Source organism: Corapipo altera, unplaced genomic scaffold (genome assembly GCF_003945725.1).
Source record: "Corapipo altera isolate COAL_440 unplaced genomic scaffold, ASM394572v1 271, whole genome shotgun sequence".
Classification (NCBI taxonomy): Eukaryota; Metazoa; Chordata; class Aves; order Passeriformes; family Pipridae; genus Corapipo; species Corapipo altera.
Window position 1 is genome coordinate 2,681,871 of NW_020884935.1, and position 25,586 is coordinate 2,707,456.

Sequence of the window (25,586 nt, forward strand, 5' to 3'; positions counted from 1 at the left end):
GATAATGAGATACTGATAAAAAATAGAGGCACTCCCACGTGGGGTCCCAGGGCTCATTTAGGGAGGGAAAGGGTGTTTTTACCACATGGCAGCCAAGAAGAAACACCAGAGAAGTCAGAAGCATGTCAGGTTCAACAGCAAACCTCCTCAAAGACTGGGTGCCCAAATATTGCTCACAGGAGCTGCCAACACACCTGGAAGTCACAAAAAGCCCAATATCAGCTGTGTGTTAGCACAGGTAAGCTGTAAATAATATTTACACTCTTAAAGAGGTTTAGGCTGGGTGGGCCCTGGAGCTTGGCATGAGGGGGGATGTTCATTAGGGTGGGAAGGGATCTCTGGATATCACCCACTCCTGCCAAGGCAGGGGCACCTGGAGCAGAAGCCTTGACTGGATCCAGGTGGGTTTGAAATGTCTCTGGAGAGGGAGATTCCCCACCCTCCCTGGGCACCTGTTCCAGTGTTCGGCCGTCCCCCTTCCTATAAAGTTCTTCCTCCTGCAGAGGTGGAACTTCTCGTGTGGCCTTTGCTCCTTGTCCTGTCGCTGGGCACTATCCTCCGGCGCCCACCTTGGAGATATTTAATGTGCGCTAACGAGACCTGCTCAGCCTTCTCTTCTCCAGAATAACCAGGCCCAGCTCCCGCGGTCTCTCCTCATCGGGGAGACGCTCCAGACCCTCCGTTCTCGGCTCTGCTCCCTCGCGTTCCCCCGCGGCCCCTCGCTGTGCCCTCAGCCCCGCGGCGGTTCCCTCGTGCCTCCCTCACAAATCCCCCGTTATCGCTCCGGCCGCAGCCGCCCGCCCGCGCCCGGGGAGGGCTGAGGGACCCCGGGAGCCCCCCGGGACAGCCCGGGGCGTGAGGGGGAACGGGCTGGGGGACGAGAGCCCCGGGGCGTGAGGAGGGCAGGGCTGCGGGAGCCCCGGGGCGTGAGGGGAACCAGGCGGGCAGCGAGACGAGAGTTCCGGGAGCCCCGGGTCGTGAGGGGAACCAAGCGGGCAGGGGGACGGCAGCCCCGGGTCGTGAGGGGAACCAGGCGGGCAGCGAGACGAGAGCTCCCGGGCGCGAGGCGGAGCGGGCGGGTAGATGGACGAGAGGCCCGGGGCGTGAAGGGAAACGGGCAAGGGGGACGAGAGAGCCGGGAGGGGGGGGGGGGGGAAGGTGAGGAGGGCAGGGCTGCGGGATCCTGCCCCGGGGCGTGAGGAGGGGAACGGGCGGGCAGGGCGGCGGGAGCCCCGGGGCGTGAGGCGGGGCGGGCAGGGCGGCGGGAGCCCCGCGAGGCGGAGCGGGCGGGAGGCGGAGGGAGGGAGGGGAAGGCGGCTCCGCACAGCCAAGATGGCGGCGGTGGAGCTGGAGTGGGTGCCCGAGACGCTGTACAACACGGCCATCTCGGCCGTGGTCGACAGCTACGGGCGGGCGCGGCGCCGCGACATCCGCTCGCTGCCCGAGAACATCCAGTTCGACGTGTACTACAAGGTACGGGGCGGGGGGGGGGGGGGGGGGCCGAGCGGGGCCCCGACCCGGCCGGGCCTGCGGGAGCGGGAAGGAGAAGCGGCCCCGGGGGTCGGCCCGGGCCCGGCCGCGCTGAGGGGCCGCGGGGCCCCTGAAGGACGGGCCGGGGGGACCGAGGGCCTGTGGGGCCGCCTGGGCTGCGGGTCGGGGCTCGGGCAGGGCCGGGGCCCTGAGGGTGCCCCCGGGAGCCGCCCCGAGGCCGCGGTGAGGGGCTGGGGGAGCCCCCGGGGGGACGCGGGCACGGGGCCCGTCCTTGGGGGCCGGGGGGAAGGGGCCTCCTCGCCGTTGGGGAGCGGTTGGGGCAGGATGAGGCCAGGCTGCATGTGCTGGAATATGTGTTTTTCCTTTTCGCCTTTTTTTCCCCCCCCCCCCTTTTTTTTTCTTTTTTTTTTTAATGTATTGGAGATGGTGATGTCAGTGGTTGAAGGAGCGCTTTGCCGTGCTCTGGTATTAATGATCTGGTAGGAGCCAGATGAGAAGGACTGAGAGTCGTTTGACGGTGTAGTTTATTAGCATTAAATCATTCCTTGGTGAAAGGGCTGTTTCTCATTCAGCTGCCCCTGAAATGTAGAGAGTTGCTGTAAAAGGTGTACTGAGATGGTCCATTAATTTCCATTGTCCACTAAAGAGACTTTTCATCGGTGTGCAGGAACTGCTGGAGATGAGCATCATCAGGAGAGAAACAATGTGTGTAAAACCCTCCCCAGAAACCCAAGATGGGGGATAACCCTTCTTTCCTCTGCCAGCGGATTTCTAAAAATTGAGGATTTCTTGAGTGAAGTAATCCTTTAGGTGAATTTTTATGAACCAGAGGTAGTGACCCATCATATACATAGGGAGTGATAGTATTTGTAAGGAATGCCTTCAGTGGACACAGGGAAGTTGCTTCTGTGGCATTGAAACAGGCATGAACATTTTCTGTGTGCTGGTTGTTACTTGTCTGCCTTGGGTGTTGAGGAGGATGGAAACCCCTTTTTACCACACATGGGTGTGCTCATGGATAAATGATGTGATTGACACCTGGTAACCTCATCAGATAAAGGCTAAAGATATGGAAAAATATTTTAGGGGTCACTTTTAACTGTTAGTAGGTATGACCATTGACAAATAAACTTCCTTGGCATTGCCTGTCTTCATGTTCACTCAGGTGAGAGGATGGTGCTCTGTGGCTTTTAAAAGCATAAAACCAAAACCTCTGTCTGATGACAGAAATGTCCAAGTGTTGTTTAAAAACTCACTTGCAGGTGAGCTTAATGCATCACTGACTTGTGGTGCTTTTATTGGCAGTGTTCAGTGGTTGCATTGACTCAGGTTCGTGTGGAGTTGTTCCGTGATGAAAAAAGGTCCAGCAGCACATCTGAGTTCTGAAGAGACCTTCTGACCTGTTTGTTCTGCTCGTGTGTGTTGGTTTGTTGTCTTGTTGGGTAATAAATGTGCTAAGTACCTGTCCCCAAAATAATGTTTGTGTTGTACTGACAGTATTGCTGCTGTTAGTGACTGTAATTTTGTAGAGTCACAGAGGGGTTTGGGTTGGCAGAGGCCTTAAAGCTCATCCTGCTCCAATCCCAACACCTTCCTCTAGCCCAGGTTGTCTGACCTGGCCTTGGACACTTCCAGGGATGGGGCAACCACAGTTTCTCTGGGCAACCTCTGCCAGGACCTCGGTACCCGAGATATTTTTTCCTAATATCCACTCTAAACCTCATCTCTGTCAGTTTGAAGCCATCCCCCCTCGCTTTTTCTGTTCCTTCTGTGTTTTACACCAGGACAGTCTTTGGTGACCTGGAATGTGTGTCCTGCACCAACATTCCTCTCACCAATCTGCATCTCTGGGATGTGCCCCATGGAACAGAAGAACTGGGCCCCTCGTGCAGTGAGTGTTCCCTGGCTGCCCAGGGCAGGCTGGGCTTCTGCTCCTGCCACCTTTTCTGTGCAGGAGAACCAGTTTTAGGCCAGGAGCAGCCTGGTCTAGGGAATGGCATCCCTGCCTGTGGCAGGGGGTTGGAAGGACACGGGCTTTAGGATCCCTTCCCACCCAAACCGTCCTGTGATTCCATAACTGTCCCCTTTAACAGTCACATTCAAATTAGCTTATCCATAAATGTCCCAAACCCTGGGTGGGATGCTGGGAGAAGTCCTCAGCCCTCACTAAAGAGTGTGTGCCTGCAGTGAGTGCCTGAGAGCCCACCCCAGAGTGCAGATCTCCTGAAACATTTTCCTGTGCACCTGCAGAACTCTTGGTAACTTGTTCTTGGTGTCTCTGCCTGGTGACAGCAGTACAAGTGGTGTAGCTGTTCAGTTCTGGATACAGTTACTTGGAAAATCAGGTGGATTTTAGTGCCCTTTCAGCCTGGTGAGCCATATTCCATTCATCCTGACCATCCAGAAGTAGAATTTCCAAAGTAAGACAGACTAGAAGACTATTAAATCTTTGTTTGGCTACCTGGTGGTGTTGCTGCTGTGTTGGGGTGGTGTCAGTTGTCAGCATCCTGTGGAACAGTCCTTATCCTTCAGATACAGCTGAGGAAAAGTGGTGTGTGATTGAGGATGTGCACAAATAACACCTGCATTTAGACCCTAAAAGAGGCAGAGAATCCCTTTCATTATGTGATCATTAAAAGATAAAAATAATTTTTTCCCCAATCTTTCACATGTGAGTGAGTATAATTTGGATGTAATGGTTTGTGGTAGTGGAGAAGGTTCCACTGATTTCTGCAGAAAATGAACGGTGGTGTCAGTCAGATTGTATTTTGATATCCAGATGTTAATTGGCTGTGGCCACACAGAACTTCTTGTGTCATATTCATTGATATCAACACTCAAACCTAACATTTGCCAGGCTGGCACAGGTTTACCAGCGTGTTCAGGTTGATTCAGAAGCCTCAGATAAGATCCAGCAGCAGAGACAGTCACTGTGCTGGGATTTAAAAGGCAGAAGAATGCCAGCAGAGTGTCCTGGTTTTTTCCCCAGGGTACCCTCTGATCCAGTGTTTGGCTCTATTGTCACAATATGTTGCCTGTGTTTGTTGAACAAATTCAATTAGTTTGAACTTTACGTCTCCCAGAATTGTTAAATTTTGGGACTTGAGTGAGGAGTCGACCCTGGGGTCGCTGTGGGATGTTCTTGGTGTGGCTTTGGTAAGAGATGGGTCTTGCTGCAGAGTCCCAGGAGCAGGCAGGCCCCTCACCCTGAGCACATTTGTCTTTCTGGAGCATTCTCAAACAGTGAGTAAAGCTCAAAACAAGGAATATCAAATAATCATGACTGTGGTAAAACAACAGACCTGTCCTGGTTCAGCAGGGTGTCACTGGATATCTTTTTTTTTTTTTTTTCAACCAGTGTTTGACTTTTCCTTGCAACCATTAGAGGCAGAGCAGGACACTTGGGAGGATATCCTGGAAATTTCCAAGCCTACATTTGAGCTAAAAAATATTTAAATGTCTTATTAATCACAGCTGTGTTTTGAAGAGCTTAATAACTAGTATTGTTACAAGTAACACCTGCCTCTGGAGGGCAAAATAAAAATGTGCTCACATATGATATTTTATTTCCTTTGGGTGTTTGCCAGGTGTGTGTATATCCTGGTTGGGTTGTTTCCTAGTTAAACTGGTCAGGTTCTCTTTCCTCTTGGTTTGGTTTTTTTGGGGGGCTGGGGAGAAAAGAGAGAGGGGGGGGGTAGTTTTTAGAAACCAAAGAAAAAAATATGCTGGATCTCAGCATATGAGCAAAATGCCAAAATTCTACTTGAAAAAGTAGTGACAGCTGGAATAAACTGTAAGTCCTCAAAAAAAAAAAACCCCTCAAATGACTATATTTTGTAGTTTGTTGGGGTGAGGATGGTGCTCTGAGAGAGGGTGTTCATGTAAGGGATCCAGTTTTCGTTGGCACAGATCAAATACTGAACTCTGTAGTCGGTGCCCTGCACAGAATTCAGCTCTTTCCCCCCGTGCCTCAGCCTCATATTCTGTTTTGTGTAATTATCTCATCACTTTGGGTCTCCAGGTGCTTTAGTGTTCTCTGTCCCAGGTATTTGTTGCAGTTAATGACTGACAGGCTCCTCTTGGACTTGTGTAGGTTAACAAGGAGTTTCATCCCATGTTTATTTTCCTTTTGGAATGTCTCTTCTGGACTCTGTGGGTTTGGTCCTTTACAATTGATTTTTTTCTTGACAATTATTTGCATCCAGTGTTCTTGGAGCGCTTTCTGAAGTGATCATTAACCACAGGAACAGTTGGGGATGACATGAATTTGGTTTCTCTCACGTCTGGGTGTGTTTTGAACCAAAGAAAGTGAGCAAACAGGAATTTGCTGACTGTTCCCAGCAAGCGGCAGAACGTCCGTTCCCTGCATTGCAGCACAGACCGAGCTCAGAGATCAGGTTTGCTCAGGAGGGATCATCATCATTTCTGGAAATCAGAATGAAACTGTCCCATCCCGGGGCTCCAGGGGATGTGAGGAGGAGAAACTCCCCCTGAAGTGAGGTGTGGCTGAGCTCCCCTGCCCAGGGAAGCACAAACAAGGTCACCAGCTCAGCGTGTGAGGGAGGCAGAGCATCCCAGAGCCTTGTTCTGTGGGACCCTGCTGGGACCCCCCAGTGGGATTTCACGGACACTTCGTTCCCCTCCTGCTGCTGGTTTGGGGTGAGAACTGAAGCATGTGCTGGTTTCTGGAGTGCACACCCTCTGCAGCCTCCCTGAGTGCTGCTGGAACCAAACCTGCCCTTCTGCTGCAAATCAAACCCTCCCTCTGAAGGAGAATCAGCACCTCATGAGTTTTTTCCAATTATTAACACATGCCTTGTTTCTCTAGTCTAAATTTAGATCTGAGCTGAACCATCTTTCCTTGTTGTGTCTTTCCTGGTTTGAAACTTCTTGCCTTCTGACTTGTATTACTGAGATTGCTTTTTTTTTTTTTTGAACCTCTACCTATGGGACATATTTTCTCATCCCAATATCCTGTAGCTTCTCCATTTTTTTTTCAGTCTCCTCGTTGAGTCTGAGACAGTAGAACTCATCACAGTTGAGATAATGAGGTCACACCATGAACAGAGGTGTTCACCTCCTGCTGAACAATAATTCCTATTTCCACTTCATTTCCTTTGGGCTGATTTAACTCCAAAGCAAGCTGGGTTTTCCCAATTACTGCTGAGGAGAATCTCCCAGCTGTGTCCCTGGAAGGCTCAGACTTGTGTCCCTTGTGAAACACAAACTGTGCTGCTGTGGCACAGAGAGCAGGTGGGGAGTGTTTGGAGTGTCCAAAAGTTGGCTCTGAAGCCAGAGTGTTGTTTTTCTTCTTGATTATTTAATGGATGGAGGTTTGTAAGGACCAGCCTAGTAATTGTCAATATGTTTTCCAAGAATAGTTGAAAAATTGCATTTTTTTTTTTATGCCTCAAACAATCTCCAGTAGAACCAGGGCTTGGCTGGAGGTTTGGAGATGGTTTTGACACTTTAAAAGCATCGAATGTCCCTAAATTTCCAGCTGGTTGTTTTCCAAGGCCGTGCCCCCTGCCCCATCTGTACTGACTGTACTTTGCCAACAGATTCATTCAGTGCACTCAGGAAACTTTTTCCTTCCTTGTCAAGTGGGGAAGGAAGATGGTGGCTTCAGCCAAACTTTTTTTTCCCAAATCCTGCTGTTTGTGAAGTGCAGAGTCCTTCCCCAGCCTGGCAGGATACTCCACGTTACGTTGTTGGTATTACAAAACATGCTGGGGAGCTCCTTGGATTTCCTCTGTGATTCTTCCTGAAACATCCATATTTTTCACTCCTCTTCCAAGCTCTGGAGCAACAGGAGCATATTTTTTGAATTGCGTGTTCAGTTCCTCCTCTGGAGGGTCCTTGTGCAACTGGTTGGAATTAACCTCCAGCTGCTTTAAAAAATAAGTTTTTAAAATGATTTTTTGTTATGTTTAGAAGAAGTTGTTGTTTTGTTGTTTGTTTTTTTTTCTTCAGCTTAATCTACTCAGGGAGAGAAATCCAACGAGAACTTTAATGGAATTATGATATAAGAGATAACAACAAGTTAATGTTATTAATTTATTTAATTGGGGCCACTGTGATGTGCAGCTTCTGCATGTTTAGGTGAGTGTGTTACAAGTTCAGTATTCAGCCTCAGATCCTGAAGGAGGGTCAGGGTGGATTTCCCACAGCTGGATTGGGCAGGTATGTAAATAATATACCTGTATATTAAATTTATACCTGTTTGCAGTGCCAGAATTGATGTGGCAGTGTGAGCTGGTGGAGTCCCATTGCAGCCTTTTAGTCATTTTTCCATAGTCAGAGAAAAATAAATCCCTGGTAGGCTCCAAACAGGTGAAGTTGGTGTCTAGAAGGCATTTCTCCCTTCAGAAAAGAACAGTTGTTCAGAAGCCCAGGCTCTGCTGTTCGTGTCAGGACATGTTTTCCTTGAATCACTATTTTGTTTTGTATTTTGGGTTATGTAGCAAGGCTGTGGTCAGGAGTTCTGTCTCTCTGGAGCTTTGACAAGAGAACCATTTCTTCAGTCCTCAATGAACAAATGAGTGTTACTGAATCTCCTGGAATTACTTCACAGTTTGACGTATAACTCACTATTTCCATGTCAAATCCTGTCTGAAAATGTTGCTGTAACAGCTCCAGCAGTTCCAAGAGGCTCAGAGCTGGGTTAGTTCCTCGAGGGAAGGGGTGAGTGGTGGTGTGAACCTCCCAGGGAGATTTTATCTCAACTTAGAGCAGTGAAAAATGGCACCTTGGACCTGGGGGCCCCGAGCCAGACTTTAGGTGTGCCCCAAATAATTGATGTGCCAAAGCTGAGGGGAGTTTTGGGCCCTTCCCTCCCACCCCACCAGGGCTTTTATTCCTTGGCAGTTCAGGAATCACATGTAACAGTGGGCACAGTCCCAGATGTGTTTATGTAACCTCATAAATATTAATTTTAACAAGTCTTACTACAGTTGGGTTTTGGTGAGCCAGGAGTCTCTGGGGTCTTTAGTTACCACTGCTCAGTGATAGGAGGGACTGATACTGTGCTTGGGAGTTGTGATGGGGCTTTGATTGCCTTAAATCCAGGTAAAACACCTTGGGGGGGGTGTGCCTTGACTCCCTCCAGAAATGTTGAAATATTGACAGGATGTCCCCCTGCAGTTTGGGCATGGAAAACCAGGCAGTTTAAACCCCCTTTTTTTTTTTTTTTAGTATATTACTGCAGAAAATATGTTTTAGGTTTTATAGAGCGTTTGCCCTGAGACAGCTGTGCTGAAGAAATGAAACCATTTAACCATGACTGTAGCTTTTAAACACACCACCCTGGCTGTTCCTTCAGTGCCAGAGAGAATCCAGCTCAGATCCCTTTGAAGTGCTTTATCTGAGCACTAACTTTGCATGCAAACTCACTCTGGTTTTTTTTTTTTTTAAAAAGACTTCCTTTTTATTTATTATCCCCCAGAAAAAAAACCAGATAACTAAAAGGAAAACGTTCATTTCTGGCAATTGACGTTATCAGGTCAAAGTATTTTTGGAGGGTTTTTTTTTTTTGTAGGTGCTGCTGTTAAAACAACAAACTTGCCGTGCTGTGGAGTCAGTGTCAGGTGCTTTTGTAAGGAGAGTTGACTTAAAAACTAAATTTCTGGCTGGAGATGTTCTCACTTGCTGTGTTTGTGGAGAAAAAGGTGAACCAGGCACGAGATGCTTCTCACTGGGAGGATTTTCAGCCCTTATTGGGACTGAGAGGAACATCAGTGCTGTCCTTAGAGCCCTGGTGGGAGCTGTGCCAGGTGTGCAGTGGTGCTCCCTTAGGTCCCACCTGTGGCTCAGGGGCTTCAGGATAACGGGAATTAATCACTCACAGTGGATTTTCTGACACTTCTTTGCACTGTTGTATTGTTGTACCTGTGTGAATCCATGGTATTTACATCCTCCTGTGGCACAGCTTCCCCCTGCACTGCATGGGCAGGTCTCTCATGGTTTGTTGTGAAGCACTCAGCTGCTGAATGTGCTGATCTGCAGGCACAGATCACTTTGGGGGTGAAACAGGCCCTTGCTTTCAATAAATGCACGAACAGCTGCACTCCAGTTTTCCCATTTTCCGAGGCAGCAATCACCTGTGGGAGCTCAGGTGTTAATGGGGACAGGGCTCGTGCCTGTCTGGTGCTGGGGATTGCTGACTCACCCCCTGCACAACTTGTGGGTTGGGGTTTATTTGTATATTGTGTATTTGCATTGCTGTGCTCTAGCTTATGTGTCAAAGCTGTTAATTGTGGTTTTTTGCTGATTTTAGGGGTTTCTTGGTCTTCTCTTGGGTTTGTAGCTTACGTGTGGCAGTGTTTTGGTGATGCAGGAGGACACAGCCACTTGAAAATACATTTTATAGATTAAAAAAAACCCCTTGAAAGCCCCTCTGGAGCTCTCCTGGCTGGTGTGCTCAGCCTTTAAACACTGCACTTATGTCCTGTGGTGATACCCTGTGGTGATTCTGGAATTGTTACTTTTTTAGCCTGCTGGATTTCAATGCTCTAAAGTCTCAATTTCCTCATGAGTCCTCTTTACCATTAAGCTAAATTTCCCAGAAAAACTCAATCTTAATCTTAAAATTTAACTTCCATGGTTTTTTTTTTCCAGCTTTACCAACAGGGCCGTCTGTGCCAGCTGGGTAGTGAATTTTGTGAACTAGAAGTTTTTGCAAAGGTGCTACGAGCTTTAGATAAAAGGTGAGTGTCTTAACAAACCAGTAATTCCCATTTCAGCCCTTAACCTCTCGATCTTGGAAGAGAGGGGGGGGGGAAAAAAGGTGCAAACAAGAAAAACAAATGATGCAAACCCCCCCCCAGTTTCTCGTGGATGCCCAACCAGGCCCTGAGCTGTGGCAGTCACAGCACCCACGTCCTGCTGGCTTAGCAAATCCTGAGGGAAGGGTTCTCCTGCTGACAGGATTGCCCCAGTTTCAAGAGCTTTCCTGTCATTAAATATTGCATTTGTGGTGTTACACTCAGAACTCGACTGTTTCAGATCAGATTCCTGGGAACTGGAGTGAGCTCTGAGCCTCCAGACTCTGCATGTGTGTGATGTTAATGGAGCCATCACTGCTGGTCTGGCTGACTGCTGGGGGAGGGGGGATTTGAGGCTTCCTCCCTCCTCAGTTTGGGCTGAAAACCTTGTTTCCCAGTTTTCATGTTGCCTGGGCAGGCTGTGTTTTCCTTCCACCTGGGGGTGTCCTTGTGAAGAACTCTGTGTGCCCTCCCTTGGTGTTGGACCATCCCACAGCTGTGATCCCTTAGCCTGGAGACCCCCAGGGATGCTGGGCCTCATCTGCTTTGGGTTTGAGGGAGGCTTGGGCTTCATTTCTCTCATGTGAATTCATGGCACCCCAGAGCCAGTGCTCTAAAAACTTCATGTGGCATCGAGTTCTGCTCTCTTTTGTTCCAGACATCTGCTCCATCACTGTTTCCAGGCTTTGATGGACCATGGGGTCAAAGTGGCTTCTGTCCTGGCCTATTCCTTCAGCAGAAGGTGCTCCTACATTGCAGAGTCAGATGCTGCTGTCAAAGAAAAAGCAATCCAGATTGGGTTTGTTTTAGGTAACTGCTGCTCTCTCTGTGCAAGCTTCACTTAATCTAACTTCTAATTATTTTCATGTTAATGTCTGTGACATCTTTTTAAAGAACTTGTGTGTTTTGGAGTGTGAGTTTGAGAAAACTCCCTGGTGTCTTAAGAAAAATACACTGGATTTGAATATGTAAGAGTGTATAGGCTTTTCTATTTCAAATGGTTTAGACTTAAAATTTCTTTGCAGATGTGATGCTTAATGTAAGGAATTTAAATGTGTTTATTACTGGTAAGTTCTTTTTGACAGAGAACTGTAGGAAAACTAGGTCATACCAACAAGTCATGCTCAACTGAAGGAGAATTCTTTAATTGAAGGAGAATCCTTCTACTCTCAGATTTCATCCTTTTCAGTTCAGGGCTGGAGCATTTGACCTTGGCAGGGTTTCTGTCTGTAGATGCAGGTCTATGAAACAAGGAGTCGTCTCACAAGACTTGAGCAAAGCCTTTATCCCTTCGAAAGGGTTCCCATTTCCGTCCCTGCTGTTTTCCCAGGGGGATTCCTGTCGGATGCAGGCTGGTACAGTGATGCTGAGAAGGTGTTCCTGTCCTGCCTTCAGCTGTGCACCCTCCACGATGAGATCCTGCACTGGTTCCGTGCCGTGGAGTGCTGTGTGAGGTGAGCTCCCCCTTCAGTCCCGGGGGGAATCCACTCCAGATGCTCCTTTGCTGTTGTGCTGCACCAAAACACTCTCCTGGCTGGAGCTGAGGGTCAGGAGGTGCTTGTTCTGCACTAATCCCTGGGTTTTCACCATGTAAGCTGGCAGCACAGAAAACAGTGGATAAACCCCTCTTGTTTTGCTGCCCTTCCCAATATCTCCTGGGAAGCGTGGCTGGGCAGTGGGAGTGGGCCAGCACCCTGTTTGCTCAAGGCTTGCACGTGAAGGAATGTTCAGTGTTGGGCTCTGCTCAAGTTCTGTTTGCTGCAAGAAGAATTTGCCAAATCCAAACTCAAGTGCTACAGATTCAGAAATAAAAGCAAAACTTACCTTTCCTGGTTGAGATCAGTGAGTTCTCTTGCTTCATAGGGGTTAGTTAAAGATCTGGATGTCCAGCTCTTTTGGGCACCTTGAGCCACAGCTGGAAACATTTGGGAAAGAATTTTTTTGCTGTTAGGAGGCATTTGGGTTTTGAACCTGCCTTGTTTCTCAGGGGCCCGTGGAGATTGATATTGCATTGATGGAGATCATATTTCAGTTTTTGGTAGCTCTTCCACCTCTGTATCCAGGTGAGATGAACTGCAGCCAGTGGCCAGGTGGGGTTTGTTGGGAACACCAGGGATCACCAGGGATCACCTGGGGGCTGCTGAGCAGAGCTAGGACAGGACTGAACTTTTTTTAGCTGCTGCAAAACAGAACAAAGCATGTGCTGTGTTGAATATAGAGCAAAACTTGTTTTGGGGGAAGCTGCTCCAAAAAAAGCCCTGCATCTTGTTTATGGCTGGGCAAACACGACGAGGAAAGAGGCTTTGCCAGGAGCTGCTGATGTGCTGTGCCAGCCCCAGGGCCATGGCAACACTGCTCTGCCTGGTTCTGCTGGCTGCCATTCCAGCAATAAACTGATGCCAGGAGACTGGGCACACGTACCCACCTTCCAGAACTGAGGAGTGATGGATACAGAACCACAGTTAGTACTTGGTGCTCTGCCTTCTAATTAGTCTAAAAAAAGTTCCCTGGTGGTATCCAGCCATTTGGCAAGCCAGGGAAGTTGCTTTAAATAAAATGTTGCCTTCTCTGAATAGGAAAAAAGAAAAAGAAAAGAAGGTAAAGAAAGGGAAAAATGGAACTCTCTGTTGGACAGCAGTCGTGGAAAGGAGATTTTCATTTTGGGCTGGGAAAAAGCATCCTGTGTTAGAATTGACTGGGTTTGGGAGAGACAGCCATTGTTCCCTGAGGAACATCATCCCTCTGGGCAGCAGTGGGAATGGGAAGATGTTCTGGCATCTCCCAAACACACTGCAGCCTTTATTTGGGATTGTGTCACACTGAAGGGATTTAAAGCACTCGGGGAAGGGCTCAGTGTGTGAAATCCAAACACCTTTCTGTGGGACAGAGCAGAGACTTCATTCAGCCTCCTGACTTCAGAGAGAAGCTTCGTGTGGCTCCCACCTGATCCCTGCCCCAGGAAATCTTGTTCTTACCACTGGGTTTGCACTGGAGGTTGGGGGAGTTTTAGGGAAGCAAAACTCAAATCCAGTGTGACCCTTTAAAAAAGTGGCAGCTCTTGCTCTAAGTGCTAATCAGTCTGATCTCTGGGAGTTGAATTAATACACTGCATTGGTGATAGAATGGAATTCAGAACCATGGGGAGTTTTGTGCTGTGCAAGCACGACTTGGTGTTCCCTTCTACCAGCAGTAGTAAATTATGTGGAGAAGCTGGGAAGACTGGAGGTTTTAATGATCTTGTGTGCTGTTCTCCTGCATGTGGTGCTCCTCTTGGTTTGCTTTGTCTCGTTACTGTGTGTTAAACAACAAGGTACAAATAAATAACACGAGTATGTGGTTCCCCCGCTTCATTGTTTCGCGTTTTGCTGATTCTTGGGTTGTGTTTTTTTTCTGGTGGTTTCAGACTTCCTAAGCTGCTGTGTAACATTGTGTTGGCTCCCAGAGACTGGTTTTATTGGGGGAGGTTAGTCCCCAAAAGCTGTTGTTGCAGACATCAAAGGAGGTTCAGAACCATTAGCATAAACGTCCCGAGGCCTTTTCTCTTCCTCTTAGCTTTATCTTCTAGAATTCCTTTGGATTAATAAAGGATTTTTTTGTTACTCAGAGCTGGATCACATAAACTCTGCTTATCCTAGAGGATTGGCTTTTGGGCTTAGCTTGGTTTTTTGGGAGATTTCTTTGTTTTAAGACACTATCACTGAAGCATCCAGACACTGGATAGGATCTTTCCCAGGAGCTTATCTGAATTGCAGTGCTATCCCCACTGGCTTATACCATTACATGGGATTTGGGCTCCAAGGTTTTGATGTTGCAGAGCAGCTCCCAGCTGAATGGTGCAGGCAGAATGCTTTTGCCTCTTTAGGGAAGCTGTTTGCTTAATTTTTCTCCAGTTTCTTCATAATTCCTGTCTCTTGTAGCTGGAATGTTCCTGTGCCCAAGCACACAATGCACTTGCACATCGTGTTGAGTTCTCAGACCATATTTAAGGAAAAATGTGGGTGTTGCTTTTTGCTGCCTGTTCCTGAGCCTGGTTGCTGTTTGCCCCTGGAAGGCTGGTGTTTGTGGAGCTGCTTGCAGGGTTTTTGAAGGTCTGTTCTTTGTTCTCTTTGTGCAGCAAATGCACATCTTGTCATGTGCTTGTCTCCACTCCCTGCTCAGGAAAAGGGGAACTTTATTTCCTTTCTTGTCAGTGTTTGAGTTTGATGATAGGATAGGAAACCAAGGGACAGGCTGAGTTTTTAGGGTGAACTGAGCTGTGTTTCTGTGCTACAGCACCTTAAATCTGTGCTTGGTGTTAGTGGAAACAGAAAACACGCTTAGAGAAGAAAAAAATTTGAACAAAACCTTCACTGTTCATTCCTTCCCCCTTAACAATTTATTGGGAGTTTTATCCTAAGGTATCATAACAGGAATAAAATGCTTTTGCCATCCATTAGCTCCGAGTTCCAGCCTGTTTGCAGTGCAGCACCACTGGGTTCTGTTGCCCTGATTGCCAAAGCCTTGCCCTCTGTTTTTCAGTCTCTGTTACTCACTGTCTAATTACACATTTCCAGGGGGGCCAGGGGAGGTTAATTCACCTGGATTTCATGTGTGCTCCATGCAGGCATTTGCCATGGAGCAGGAACAGCTGCCCTGGCTGGGAATCCACCTCTGCCCCGTGGGCTTGGAATATGATAAGGCACCCATTCCAAATGTATCTCATTAAAGTAAATAAGCATCAGCCTACACTAATGAAAAAAATGCTTTTCTTTTATTTTAACTTAAGTTGCCAGAAGCTGAAGCTGTTACTTCTCTAGAGGAACAGGAGGAGGTTTCACCAGTGCTGTGTGTGACTGGCTGCTTCCTGAGGCTCCTGTTAATCCTTGGGATGGAAAGGCAGTGGGATAGGAGAGGGCAGGGAGAGGATGGTGGAGTTGTTGTGGATTGGGTCAAGAAAATACTCTGTTCTGGTGCTGCTGGGTCTCATGTCAAACGACTGTGACTAAGTCTTTGGTGAGGAAACCCCAAAAGACAAAAATGCCCATTTGGAGCCCTGGGCTAGGCAGGGTTTGAGGGGAAAAGTGCAGAGATGCAGGAAAACGAGCTCTGTGTGTTCTCACTCAGGGGCTGGCTGAGGTTACCATCCCTTGGGAAGCAGGTGGAAGGGATTTCCTGCTGCACAGGACAGGGCTTTGGGAATGGCATTTCATCAGGACTGAGGAGAACAGATTTTATGGAAAATAAAACACAAAGCCACCACACACCAGGCTGGTTCAAGCACTGGATGTGCAAAACTGCATCAATATGTGAACTCATTTACATCTCCAACAGTGACAATTCCTGCTGTGCCAGAGCCAAAGTGCAGCAGCAGAACTGCTCTGGGAACAGAATTGTGTGTTCCTGATGCCAGCCAGGGCAGTTCTGAGGGTGCCACACCAAACTGGGGCACAGGTCCTGTGAGGAGCAGCTGGGGGGGCTCAGCCTGGAGAAAAGGAGGCTCAGGGGAGACCTTATTGCTCTCTACAACTCCCTGAGAGGAGGGGGGAGCTGGGGGGGGATCAGGCCCTGCTCTCAGGGAATAGGACAAGAGGGCACAGCTTTGAGCTGTACCAGGGTGGGTTTAGGTTGGACATTGGGAAGAAGTTCTGTACAGAAAGAGTGATCAGCCATTGGAATGGGTGGGGTCACTGTCCCTGGAGGTGTTGAAGCAGAGCCTGGATGTGGCTCTGGGTGCCAAGGTGGGGTTGGGTCACAGGTGATGATCCCAGAGGTTTTTCCCAGCTGGTTGATCCTGTGATCCTGTGTGTGAATGATTCCCAGCCTGCCTGAGCTCACCTCTGTGTCCCCCCAGGTTGCTGCACGTCCGGAACGGGAACTGTAAATACCACCTGGGGGAGGAGACGTTCAAGCTGGCCCAGTCCTACATGGACAAGCTGGCCAAGCACGGCCAGCAGGCCAACAAGGCCGCGCTCTACGGCGAGCTCTGCGCCCTGCTCTTCGCCAAGAGCCACTACGACGAGGTGAGGGCTGGGGGCAGCCCCTGCACCCTGCCAGGGGGTGCAGCACCACCCACATGCTGTCCCTGATCTCACATCACATCCCTGATCTCCCAGTGTGTGGCACTGCCAGAGAAACCCTGGATTTGTCAGTTTGTGTGGCGTTCTGAGTCAGTCCACGTGACCGACGCTGGGATACCTTGGTGTGGGATGTGTTGGTCCTCTCGAAGTGAAGTGTTACAAAAGCTTCTTTTAATGGGTAAAAAGGTATAGCAGAGCACAGGTAACAAAGCTTTACACCTGTTCTCTAAAAATTTTCTCTGAAGTGGAACCACTGTTTAAACTCTGGTTTTCCTTTGGCTCCCCAGTCCACTGACCTGGGTGTTGTCCTGCAGAGTGGGAATTGTGAGGATGACTTTAAAGATTATAAAATAATCTTTATAAAAACATCTTTATAAATGTTTATAATAAATACAGTTTTGACTGAAAAAGCAATTGTAATAATACATGCTTAGGCTGATATAAAATACTTACACGTTCACTATTAACTTAAAAGTGGTTTTTAGGTCAAGTTCCATTACACCTAAACAATTGGACAGAACATTTGAAATTCTGGAATGTAAATGAGCAGCTTTTCAGAGCCAGGTAATATTTTTCTTGCTGTGGTGAAGTTGCAGCTTCATTGTGTTGGTCCCTCTGTGTCCCCCAGGCCTACAAGTGGTGCATAGAGGCCATGAAGGAGATCACGGTGGGGCTGCCCGTGAAGGTGGTGGTGGATGTGCTACGACAAGCCTCAAAGGTGAATTTAAAAGCTTCCATGTTGCTTTTGTGCCTGATCTGCAACCCAGAGTGAGTAGGGATAGTTTGTATCTCCAGAATTCTTGGATCCAACTCCACGAGCCTTGGGCAGGGATGTATTTCTGGGGTTTTTCCTTTCTCAAACTGAGCTTCAGCTGCACAAATGACCATCATGACACCGTTAAGCTGTGAGCTGCCATAAAAAGGTGCTCTCTTCCCTCTTTGATCTAGACAGCACAAACCCTTCAGTCAGGCATTTCTGGCAGAATAAAACAAGTTTATTAATACTGCGATCCTTTCCTTAAACAACTGCCAAGTCCTTCAATAAGCAGAGGGATGTTTTGAGGTAAAAGCAGCAGTGAGTGCAGCAGTGTGTGGAGCTGAGGGGGTGCCCAGCTCCTCACATGCTCCCTTTCCCCTCAGGCCTGTGTGGTGAAGCGGGAGTTCAAGAAGGCTGAGCAGCTCATCAAGCACGCTGTGTACCTGGCCAGGTGAGCAGCACTCCAGGAGAGACCCTTTTAGGATGATGCTTGACTTGCCTTGATTTTTAATAATGGAAGTGTGTTTCTCCTCCAGGGAGCATTTTGGAGCCAAGCACCCCAAATACTCTGACACGCTACTAGACTATGGGTTTTACTTGCTCAACGTAGACAATATCTGCCAATCTGTTGCCATCTATCAGGTAGGCAGCAGGACTGTGTCTGGCTTGATGTTCTCAGTCTCTGAAATGTTAATTCATGGGGGCAGATAATAGTTGATTTAATTACTGCAGTGCTGTTCTTTAAAAAAACCCCAAACACCGCCAACTATGGGACTTTTCTTTCTGTATTCTTTCCCTGACTTATGTGTCCTTTATATATTCAGTGTCTCAAGTATGTAGAGAATTTCAGAGGCAGTGGGGTTTTGTCCCTTTTTGCCAGGGATTTTTTTTCTGTGTTAACTGTGGAATTTTTTTCTGGCCCCTCTTGCAGACAGCGCTCGATATCCGGCAGTCGGTGTTTGGAGGTAAAAACATCCACGTAGCCACAGCCCACGAAGACCTGGCTTATTCTTCATATGTTCACCAGTACAGCTCTGGCAAATTCGACAATGCACTGTGAGTGCAGCCCTTTGGGGGTCTGGCAGCACGTTTACTGCTGTAAATGGAGAAAAATGTTCTCAAATGGTCCAGCTTTCCAATTAGGATTTAATGCATGTTGATTGCAGTAATGTTTGGGATGTTGTGTCAGCTGCTGACTCAGAGAGGTACCTTGAATGTTTTTATTTCCACTTGATTTCAGATTCCATGCTGAACGTGCTATTGGCATTATAACTCACATTCTCCCAGAGGACCATCTTCTCTTGGCCTCTTCGAAGAGAGTGAAAGGTAGTTCCCTTCCTTCAAATCCTTCCTTGGGATTTGTTTATCCTGTTCTCTCGCAGACAATGGAACTTGAATTGTTGTTTTCAACGGAGGTGACTCTGGGTGTTTGTAATCCTTGATGTTCTCTGTCAACACACCTGTAAAACACAAAGAAAACTCTTTACAACTTATCTGGAAGGCTTTGAGGGGTGTAAAAACACAGAATATACAAATATAGGTTGTGAGCTTGATCCCTGGGGGTCCCAGTTTGTGACAGCCCAAGCTGATGAGATGCATCCTGAGGTGTGTCCAGGGATGGCTCTGTGCTGCCCACGGGGAGCCCTGGGTGTGCAGCACAGTGCCAGCCCCTCTCTCTGCCCCCAGCACTCATCCTGGAGGAGATTGCCATAGACTGTCACAACAAGGAGACAGAGCAGAGGCTGCTCCAGGAGGCTCATGACCTGCACCTCTCCTCGCTCCAGTTGGCCAAAAAAGCCTTTGGGGAGTTCAACGTGCAAACAGCCAAACACTACGGCAACCTGGGCAGGCTGTACCAGTCCATGAGGAAGTTCAAGGTGAGACTGGGGGTGTGAAGGGCCTGACTTCATCTGCAGGGCATCCAGAATCTGTCACAGGGGAGGGTTTTCAGTGTCCACATTTCACAGTCTCAGTCAGTAGTTTTGTGCTTGGAAAACTTGTGCTTTATGATTCATCCCAAAAGCTTTGTGCAGAAGCAGTCCATGGGGATGCTTGATGCCCTCAGGGGGTGGCAGTGGGTTTGGTGATAGCATTTAATGATCCACTTCATTAGGAATTTGGAGAACTTGCTTTGGTTTTGGCTTTGTTACTTCTTGCCTTTTCTAAAATACTACAGACTGTTCAGCAACACAGTTGTATTTCTTTAAACCTTTTTCTCTGTTTGTGGGGTGAAAGGTGTCTGACTGACCTGTGTGATTTTTGACCCTCCAGGAAGCAGAGGAAATGCACATCAAGGCAATTCAGATCAAGGAGCAGCTCCTGGGCCAGGAGGATTATGAAGTTGCCCTCTCCGTGGGCCACCTCGCCTCCCTCTACAACTATGACATGAACCAGTATGAAAATGCTGAAAAGCTTTATTTGAGATCCATAGCAATTGGTGAGTGACACAGGACATTTAAGTGTCTGAAAGTTTTAGTAAAGAACTTCATGAGATACAAGATACTTTATTTCATATGGGTGTTCAATGTAAATATGGGTTTTTCTTTAATGTTCTCCCGGGGACTGAATTCTGAACTTGTGTTATTTTCAGTGTTCCTTCAGAATTCATTGAAAACAGACCCATTAAATACATTTTGGAGTTGTGGCCAGAACCTGAGTGCAGAATGTAGTCAAATTTTGAAAGAAATGGGCAATGATTGTGCCCATCAGAATAACTCCTCTCATTAAATATTTGTCTTGCCTGTTACCCTTTGCAGTGAATTTTAATCCCCAATCAAATGCATCCTTGGGTCATGCTGTGGCCCAGGTTTGGGGCATAGCTGTGCTTCATACAGTTATGTACAGTGTGTTACAGAAGAAAACTATGGTTTTAAGGTAGAAAACAACAACTTCACTGTTTGAATTTGGTGTGTGACTGGGGCACAAAGTGAGTCTCCTGTGTAGGGCTGTAGATTCTGCACGTGTAAAGCTGTGGTGCAGGTGATGATGTGATTGTAGAGTCCCTGAGGAGCAGGGTGCAGTTCCAGCACCCTCAGAGCATTCAGACCATCATCCAGGAAGGTTGTTGATAACACTGTGTGTTGTGTTGTGCTCTTGATTTGCCCTGACAAAAAAGTTCAACCTGTTGCTAAAAATGACCTGAGCAATTGCAGCATGTGGATGTTCTGAATCCAGTTTTCTTTTGGATTCCTTTAGGAAAGAAGCTTTTTGGGGAAGGATACAGTGGACTTGAATATGATTACAGAGGTCTCATTAAACTGTACAATTCCATTGGCAATTATGAGAAGGTCTTTGAGTACCACAATATCTTGGCCAACTGGAACCGGTTGCGGGACCGGCAGTTCTCGGTCACGGATGCCCTGGAGGACGTGAGCACCAGCCCCCAGTCCACGGAGGAGGTGGTCCAGTCCTTCCTGATGTCTCAGAGCCTCGATGGACAGAGCAGCTAAGAACTTGGTCACTTAACCAGTTAAGGTTTTCTCCTCCCCCCCTCCACCCCCCCGCCCCCCCGAGTTCCAGGGGGAAAAGTCATACTGTGAAATCTAAACCATGTAGTTCTCTGGGGGCTGGAATTTGCGTTGAAACACTGGTCCAGTCTACTGAAGAGTGCCCATACGGATGAATGTGTGTTCAATTCCTCTCAGCATGTGTATGGCATGTTTAGTTCGGCTCACATTTTTAACTTGGTATTCCCAAAAAAAAAAGAAAAAAAAAAAAAAAAACACCACAACCCCTTCTTTCTCTCTTCTTCCAAAAGAAGCTCCTTTGCAGAAAGTCTGCAAGAAAACATTAAATAAAACTGTTTGAGTTCAAAAGAGTTGCATTGTTGTTATGGATGGAAGGTGTCACCAAGAGCTTTCTGCTGATGTAGAGAGAGAGTAAAAGCTGTTCTCTGAGGAGCTGTAGGAGAAAGGTCTCTCTGCTGTATCTTTGTAGCAAAGTTGATGGGAAATAGCAGCACAGGGAGGACGCCCTGGCCTGGGCTGCTGCCTTACCGAGAACCACTTGGGAGCAACACTGAACCGCGCTCGGAGTGGAGTCCCCACCGTGTGCTTTGTGCATCCCTGAACTGGACCAGTGCTCACCTGGGAGCGGGACAGACCCCCAGCCCAGCCATCCCAGTGTCCTTGGTGCCACCACCAGTGCTCAGCCTGAGCAGGACCAGCAGAACCCACAGTGGACCAGCTGCTAGAAACCGCTTTTGGACCAGTGGCTTTGATTTAATCTTTCTGCCCCTGCTTTCACTTTGACAGTAGGAATCTCTCATTTAGGTGTCTGATCAGTGCAAATGATATTCCTGTCATAGATCCAGAGCTAGGAAGTGCCCGTTCCTTAGCCATGGCATGTCTGTACCTAGTGAGCTTCTCCAGACACTCTGCCAGTGCCACAGGCAGAACCAGCCACGCTCGACTCTGCTGCAGCCACCTCTGCTCTCCTCTCTGATGGGCTTTCACCTGCTGATGGAGGCCATTCCTTGTTTATACAGAAGAGTTTTGTATAACAATCCAGTTCCCTTTTCTGTTTCTGACAACACAACTTACTGTACAGTTCACAGGGGTCAGTGGAAAATGCCAAAAAGCACAACAGGTCTTTTTTTTTTTTTTTTTCTGTGATGCTTCCTTTCTACATTAAACACCAGTACAACCAGAAACCGGTTCCTTCCCGTTCCTTCCCGAAGCAGAGCTCACTGGACAGACCTTGGCTATGCCTCTCTCACTGGCTTGTCTTAATCCCTCTGTTGGGGGCTGCCTGCTGGTGTGGGTTTGGGTGTTGTTCTGGCTTTGTTTTATTTCTCAGTGTTGAGGTGATATTTGACAGTCTGTGTGACACGAACTAGACCTGACTCTGGTGGTACCTCAGTTCTTCCAGCGGGTTCTGGCTGGGGGAGTTTTCTCTCCTGCTGTTTTCAGGGGTTTGGACCTTGGCCAGTCCCAGCCAGGGCTGGGCCAGCTCTGGATGTTCCCTTTGGGGTCTGGTTTGCAGTTGGTTTCTGGCAGGGAAAGGTGCTGGATGGTCTTCAGGGAAGAAATAGAGATTTTTGGACATGACTTAATGGCTCTTTTAAGAAGTGAAATTTTACAGGCCAATAGTTCATATACTGGTGCCTTCGAGTGTGTTTTGGGGGGAAAGGCTGAGTAATTATCAACTTTAAAATGCAGTTGTGTAGTTAGGGAAGATTAATGATTGCATGCTTGGGATGTCTTCACTGAGGTGAAAAGAGAGGTTTGCATAAAACCCCCTGTGGTATTAGGACTTAACTGCAGTATGGCCTCAGCAGCTGCTCAGTGAAAATCCAACTGTATGTGTGGACTTAAAATCTAATTTATTTATAGCAGTTTTTGTTTATGATGTGTAGGAACTACAGACAAATTCAGCTGTAAAAAGCAAAACCTTTTTCTCCCTGATGTCCGAGGCACTGATGGGTTATAACATTCTCATGAGTTCTTAAACCCTGTTAAAACTTATTTACAGTCAGACCAAGCATGTAACAGTGGTGTCAGAACTCGGGCAGGGAAGTGGCTCAGAGTTGTCCTGAAGAAGCTGAGTGGTTCTGTGGCTCTGAGCTGCAGGAGTGGGTCCCTGCACTTACCCTGACATGGTGTGGAGATCCTTTATCCACTCAGAGTCTCCATGTCCAGCTTCTGACTAAGGAGTCTCAGGGCTCTCGAGGTCGTGTTTGGGATGAGGAGCATTGTTGGACTGACACCATCTCTTGTTCCAGCCCTGCCCTGTGTCCCTGCTCCGTGTTTGCCTTCAGCCAGGGCAGGTTCATCCCGCAACCAAACGTGTCCCATCGGTGGCTTTAGTCTCAAATCTGGTGGAGGTCACTCCTTTTCCTTTCCTAAAGCCACTTCAGGATGTTGTCTGCTTGGTGCTTTGGCTTGTCAGGAAGGAATTAAGGTCCTAAAGCTCCCGGAGAGTTCTCGTTGGTAGAGGATGTGGCCAGGAGATGTGGCCTGGGCCGTGCTGTGACTGTGAGGGCTCTGCTGAGCTCTGCCCGTGGCTGCAGGAGCTCCTGGCCCTGGGCTGAGCTCCCCCGTGTGGGACAGGGGGCTGTGCTGACGGCTGGCACTGTTTGGGGCTGGCAGGATGAGGCTGCAGCTGCCCTGGAGCTCCTCTGGCTCTGGGAACTCCTCTGGCTCCGGGAGCTCCTCCTGCCGGGGCTCAGGACCCGCCCGGGAGCTGGGATGGCACAGAACCCCCCTGATGGAGCTCTTGGAAGTGTCCCTGTTGGCACCTGGAGCCAGTCTGGAATGCTGTGCTGCCCTTATGTGTGTTCCTGTCTCTGCTGTTCCAGCTGGATGTGTCTGAGGAAGCTGGAGCCCCATGGGATGGTGCCAGAGGCAGGGAAAGGACTCGTCCCTCTGGGCCAGCGTGGGTCGATCTTGTAGTGGGGCTCCAGCACTGCCTGACTGCCCTGGGCAGAGCTGGAGGAGCAGAGAGTGCAATTCCCTACATTCTCTATTCTGTGAGGTTTTCCAGGAGCAGGGGGTGTAATTCCCTGTGTTCTCCCTACTCTGGGGTTTTCCAGTGCCCTGCCAGGTGTCCCCTCTGGCTGTACCCCAGAGCAGTTTTCCATATGGGTGTCAGTCCTGGCACGATGGAACTCTGGACACAGGGAATTAATTATTGGCATTTAGAGGCACACAAAGCACCCCCTGGCAGCTGCACAGGGGCTGTTTGGTGCTGGCACTGACAGGGGAGACCTGGGAGTGGAAATCCTGTGGACGTGCATCTTTTTCCTGAAGGTGAGTAAATGAATCCCCTCAGAGTCAGCGGGTGCAGTGGGGAGGATGGGTGGCACCTTAAGGGAAATTATTTTCACTGTTGATGAAGTTAAACCCTTAATATTTCCCCTCCCACGTTTGCTCAGTGAGGGGTGAGTCCTGTTTTCCATGCAGTTGGGAGGGAGTGAGGAAGGTGATGGCAGATTCCCCCCTGGATGTTACAGAAGAGGGGGAGCACACCTGGATTTGAAGAGCTGACAGAAGGGGAGGGGGAAATGTCTTTGCAAGTCTCTCTCTCAGCTGCTCGAAGTAAACGAGCCAGTAAATTGTTTGGTCACTGTTGTAGCAGGATAATTCCAACCAGGGAGTGTCTGTGTCTGCCTCGGTGTCCAGCTCTTTGGATGCTGCTTCACTCCCTGCTCTGGAGCCAGACCTTTGGTTTCAGACTGTTTCCTTTTTGCACACCGGTTTTGTTAAACTGTTCTGGAGGGGTTTGTTGAATTCCAACTTGCCAGCACAGGGATTGTTTTGTGACTCTCCAGAGGAAGTTTTCCTGTCCATGTGCTGCAGTCTGGAATTCGCTCGAGGTGCTGCTTCTTGTGGTACAAGATGCTCATGGAAGTCAGTTCCCTTTTCCCAGCCCTCCATGTGGCAGAGGATGAAAAGGTGCCTCAAACAGGGTGGAAACTGTTGGCAAACGTCCCCTTGGGTGCTGTGGCTGGGCCGTGGCTCGGGCTGGCAGCAGGTGACACAGGGCAGGGATTGCTGTCACCACCCCTCCCACAGATCCCCCCTCCTCTGCCTGGGCAGAGCCTGGTTTTATCTAGAGGCCGTTGTCTCCCTGTTTTCCCAAGTTTCCTAAGAGAATTCCTGGCCAAACGCAGCTGCAGTTGGGGGGTTGTCACCTCGTGCCTCTGAGCCCTGCGAGGGCCTCGGGGCTCCCTCCCTCTGGAAATCAACTGAAATTCCCACAGAAGCCTTGGCAGTGCTGGGAATGCTTTTGTCCCTCAGTCTCAGGAACGTTTTGGGCAGTGACACAGGTGTCCCTGGGGTGGAAGGGAAGGCTGTGTGTGCTCTGGGGTCTCGTCTGGCGCTCTCCTCGGTATCTATAGCATGAGTGGCCTTAGTGAGTTTGTTGAAGTGCACATTTTCTTTTTTTTTTTTTTTCTTCTTTTCAGAAGTAAATTTTAAGATGAAGAAGATATATACTATATAAATATATAGAGCTATTTAGAAACTCGGTCTGTGGTGCACAAGTTCAGTGTTGGATCGCTCAGTAATCGTCGCAGGTACCATACGTGTAACTTCTCTGTGTATCCCTCTCTGGGAAGCAATGTTGCCATGGTAACTACAACTTTACAATTTCTTTACTACTTAATGATGTGAATGAACTCTACATTTTATTGAATATTACCAGGTTCAGTACTATTTTTATACTTTATTGAACTACAGGGGATTTTAATTTAATAGCATTTAAAAAAAAAAAAAAAAGGTGTTGCTTGAACTGTATAACTGTATAAATGGAAATACTCACAAAAACCCACCTCTAAACCAGAATCTCTGCCTGTAGTGCCACTTTCATTTATATAAAAGTCTCTTACTCATGACCAGACCTTGCAGACCACCCTCCCTGTGGTGTCAGGGTGGACTTTGGTGTCCCCCTGCCCCCAACTGCAGAGCCCGGCGTTGTCTGTGCCCATGGAACCATCCCCTGTTTGTAACCAGCATTGTGATATTCTGTAACTGTATTGCTCAACTGAAATATTGACCTAATAAATAGAGTGTTCCTGCA

General features: G+C 48.3%; 1 protein-coding gene across 1 annotated transcript; it reads left to right on the forward strand.

The window, feature by feature from the left end:
• Positions 1-1,293: 1,293 nt before the first annotated feature.
• On the forward strand, positions 1,294-25,586 carry APPBP2 (amyloid beta precursor protein binding protein 2). The gene is made up of 13 exons (XM_027660437.1): positions 1,294-1,473; positions 10,108-10,196; positions 10,912-11,063; positions 11,584-11,707; positions 16,084-16,252; positions 16,938-17,027; positions 17,450-17,517; positions 17,603-17,708; positions 17,998-18,122; positions 18,307-18,392; positions 18,753-18,943; positions 19,338-19,503; positions 20,262-25,586. Exons 1-13 carry the CDS (start codon positions 1,333-1,335, stop codon positions 20,513-20,515), a joined length of 1,761 nt encoding a protein of 586 aa, XP_027516238.1. The 5' UTR covers positions 1,294-1,332; the 3' UTR covers positions 20,516-25,586.

Coding starts and splice junctions, on each gene's coding strand:
- APPBP2 (XM_027660437.1), top strand. CDS start 1,333: ATGGCGGCGGTGGAGCTGGAGTGGGTGCCCGAGACGCTGTACAACACG. Junction 18,393..18,752: donor CTCTTCGAAGAGAGTGAAAG/GTAGTTCCCTTC, acceptor CTCTGCCCCCAG/CACTCATCCTGGAGGAGATT. Junction 18,944..19,337: donor AGTCCATGAGGAAGTTCAAG/GTGAGACTGGGG, acceptor TTGACCCTCCAG/GAAGCAGAGGAAATGCACAT.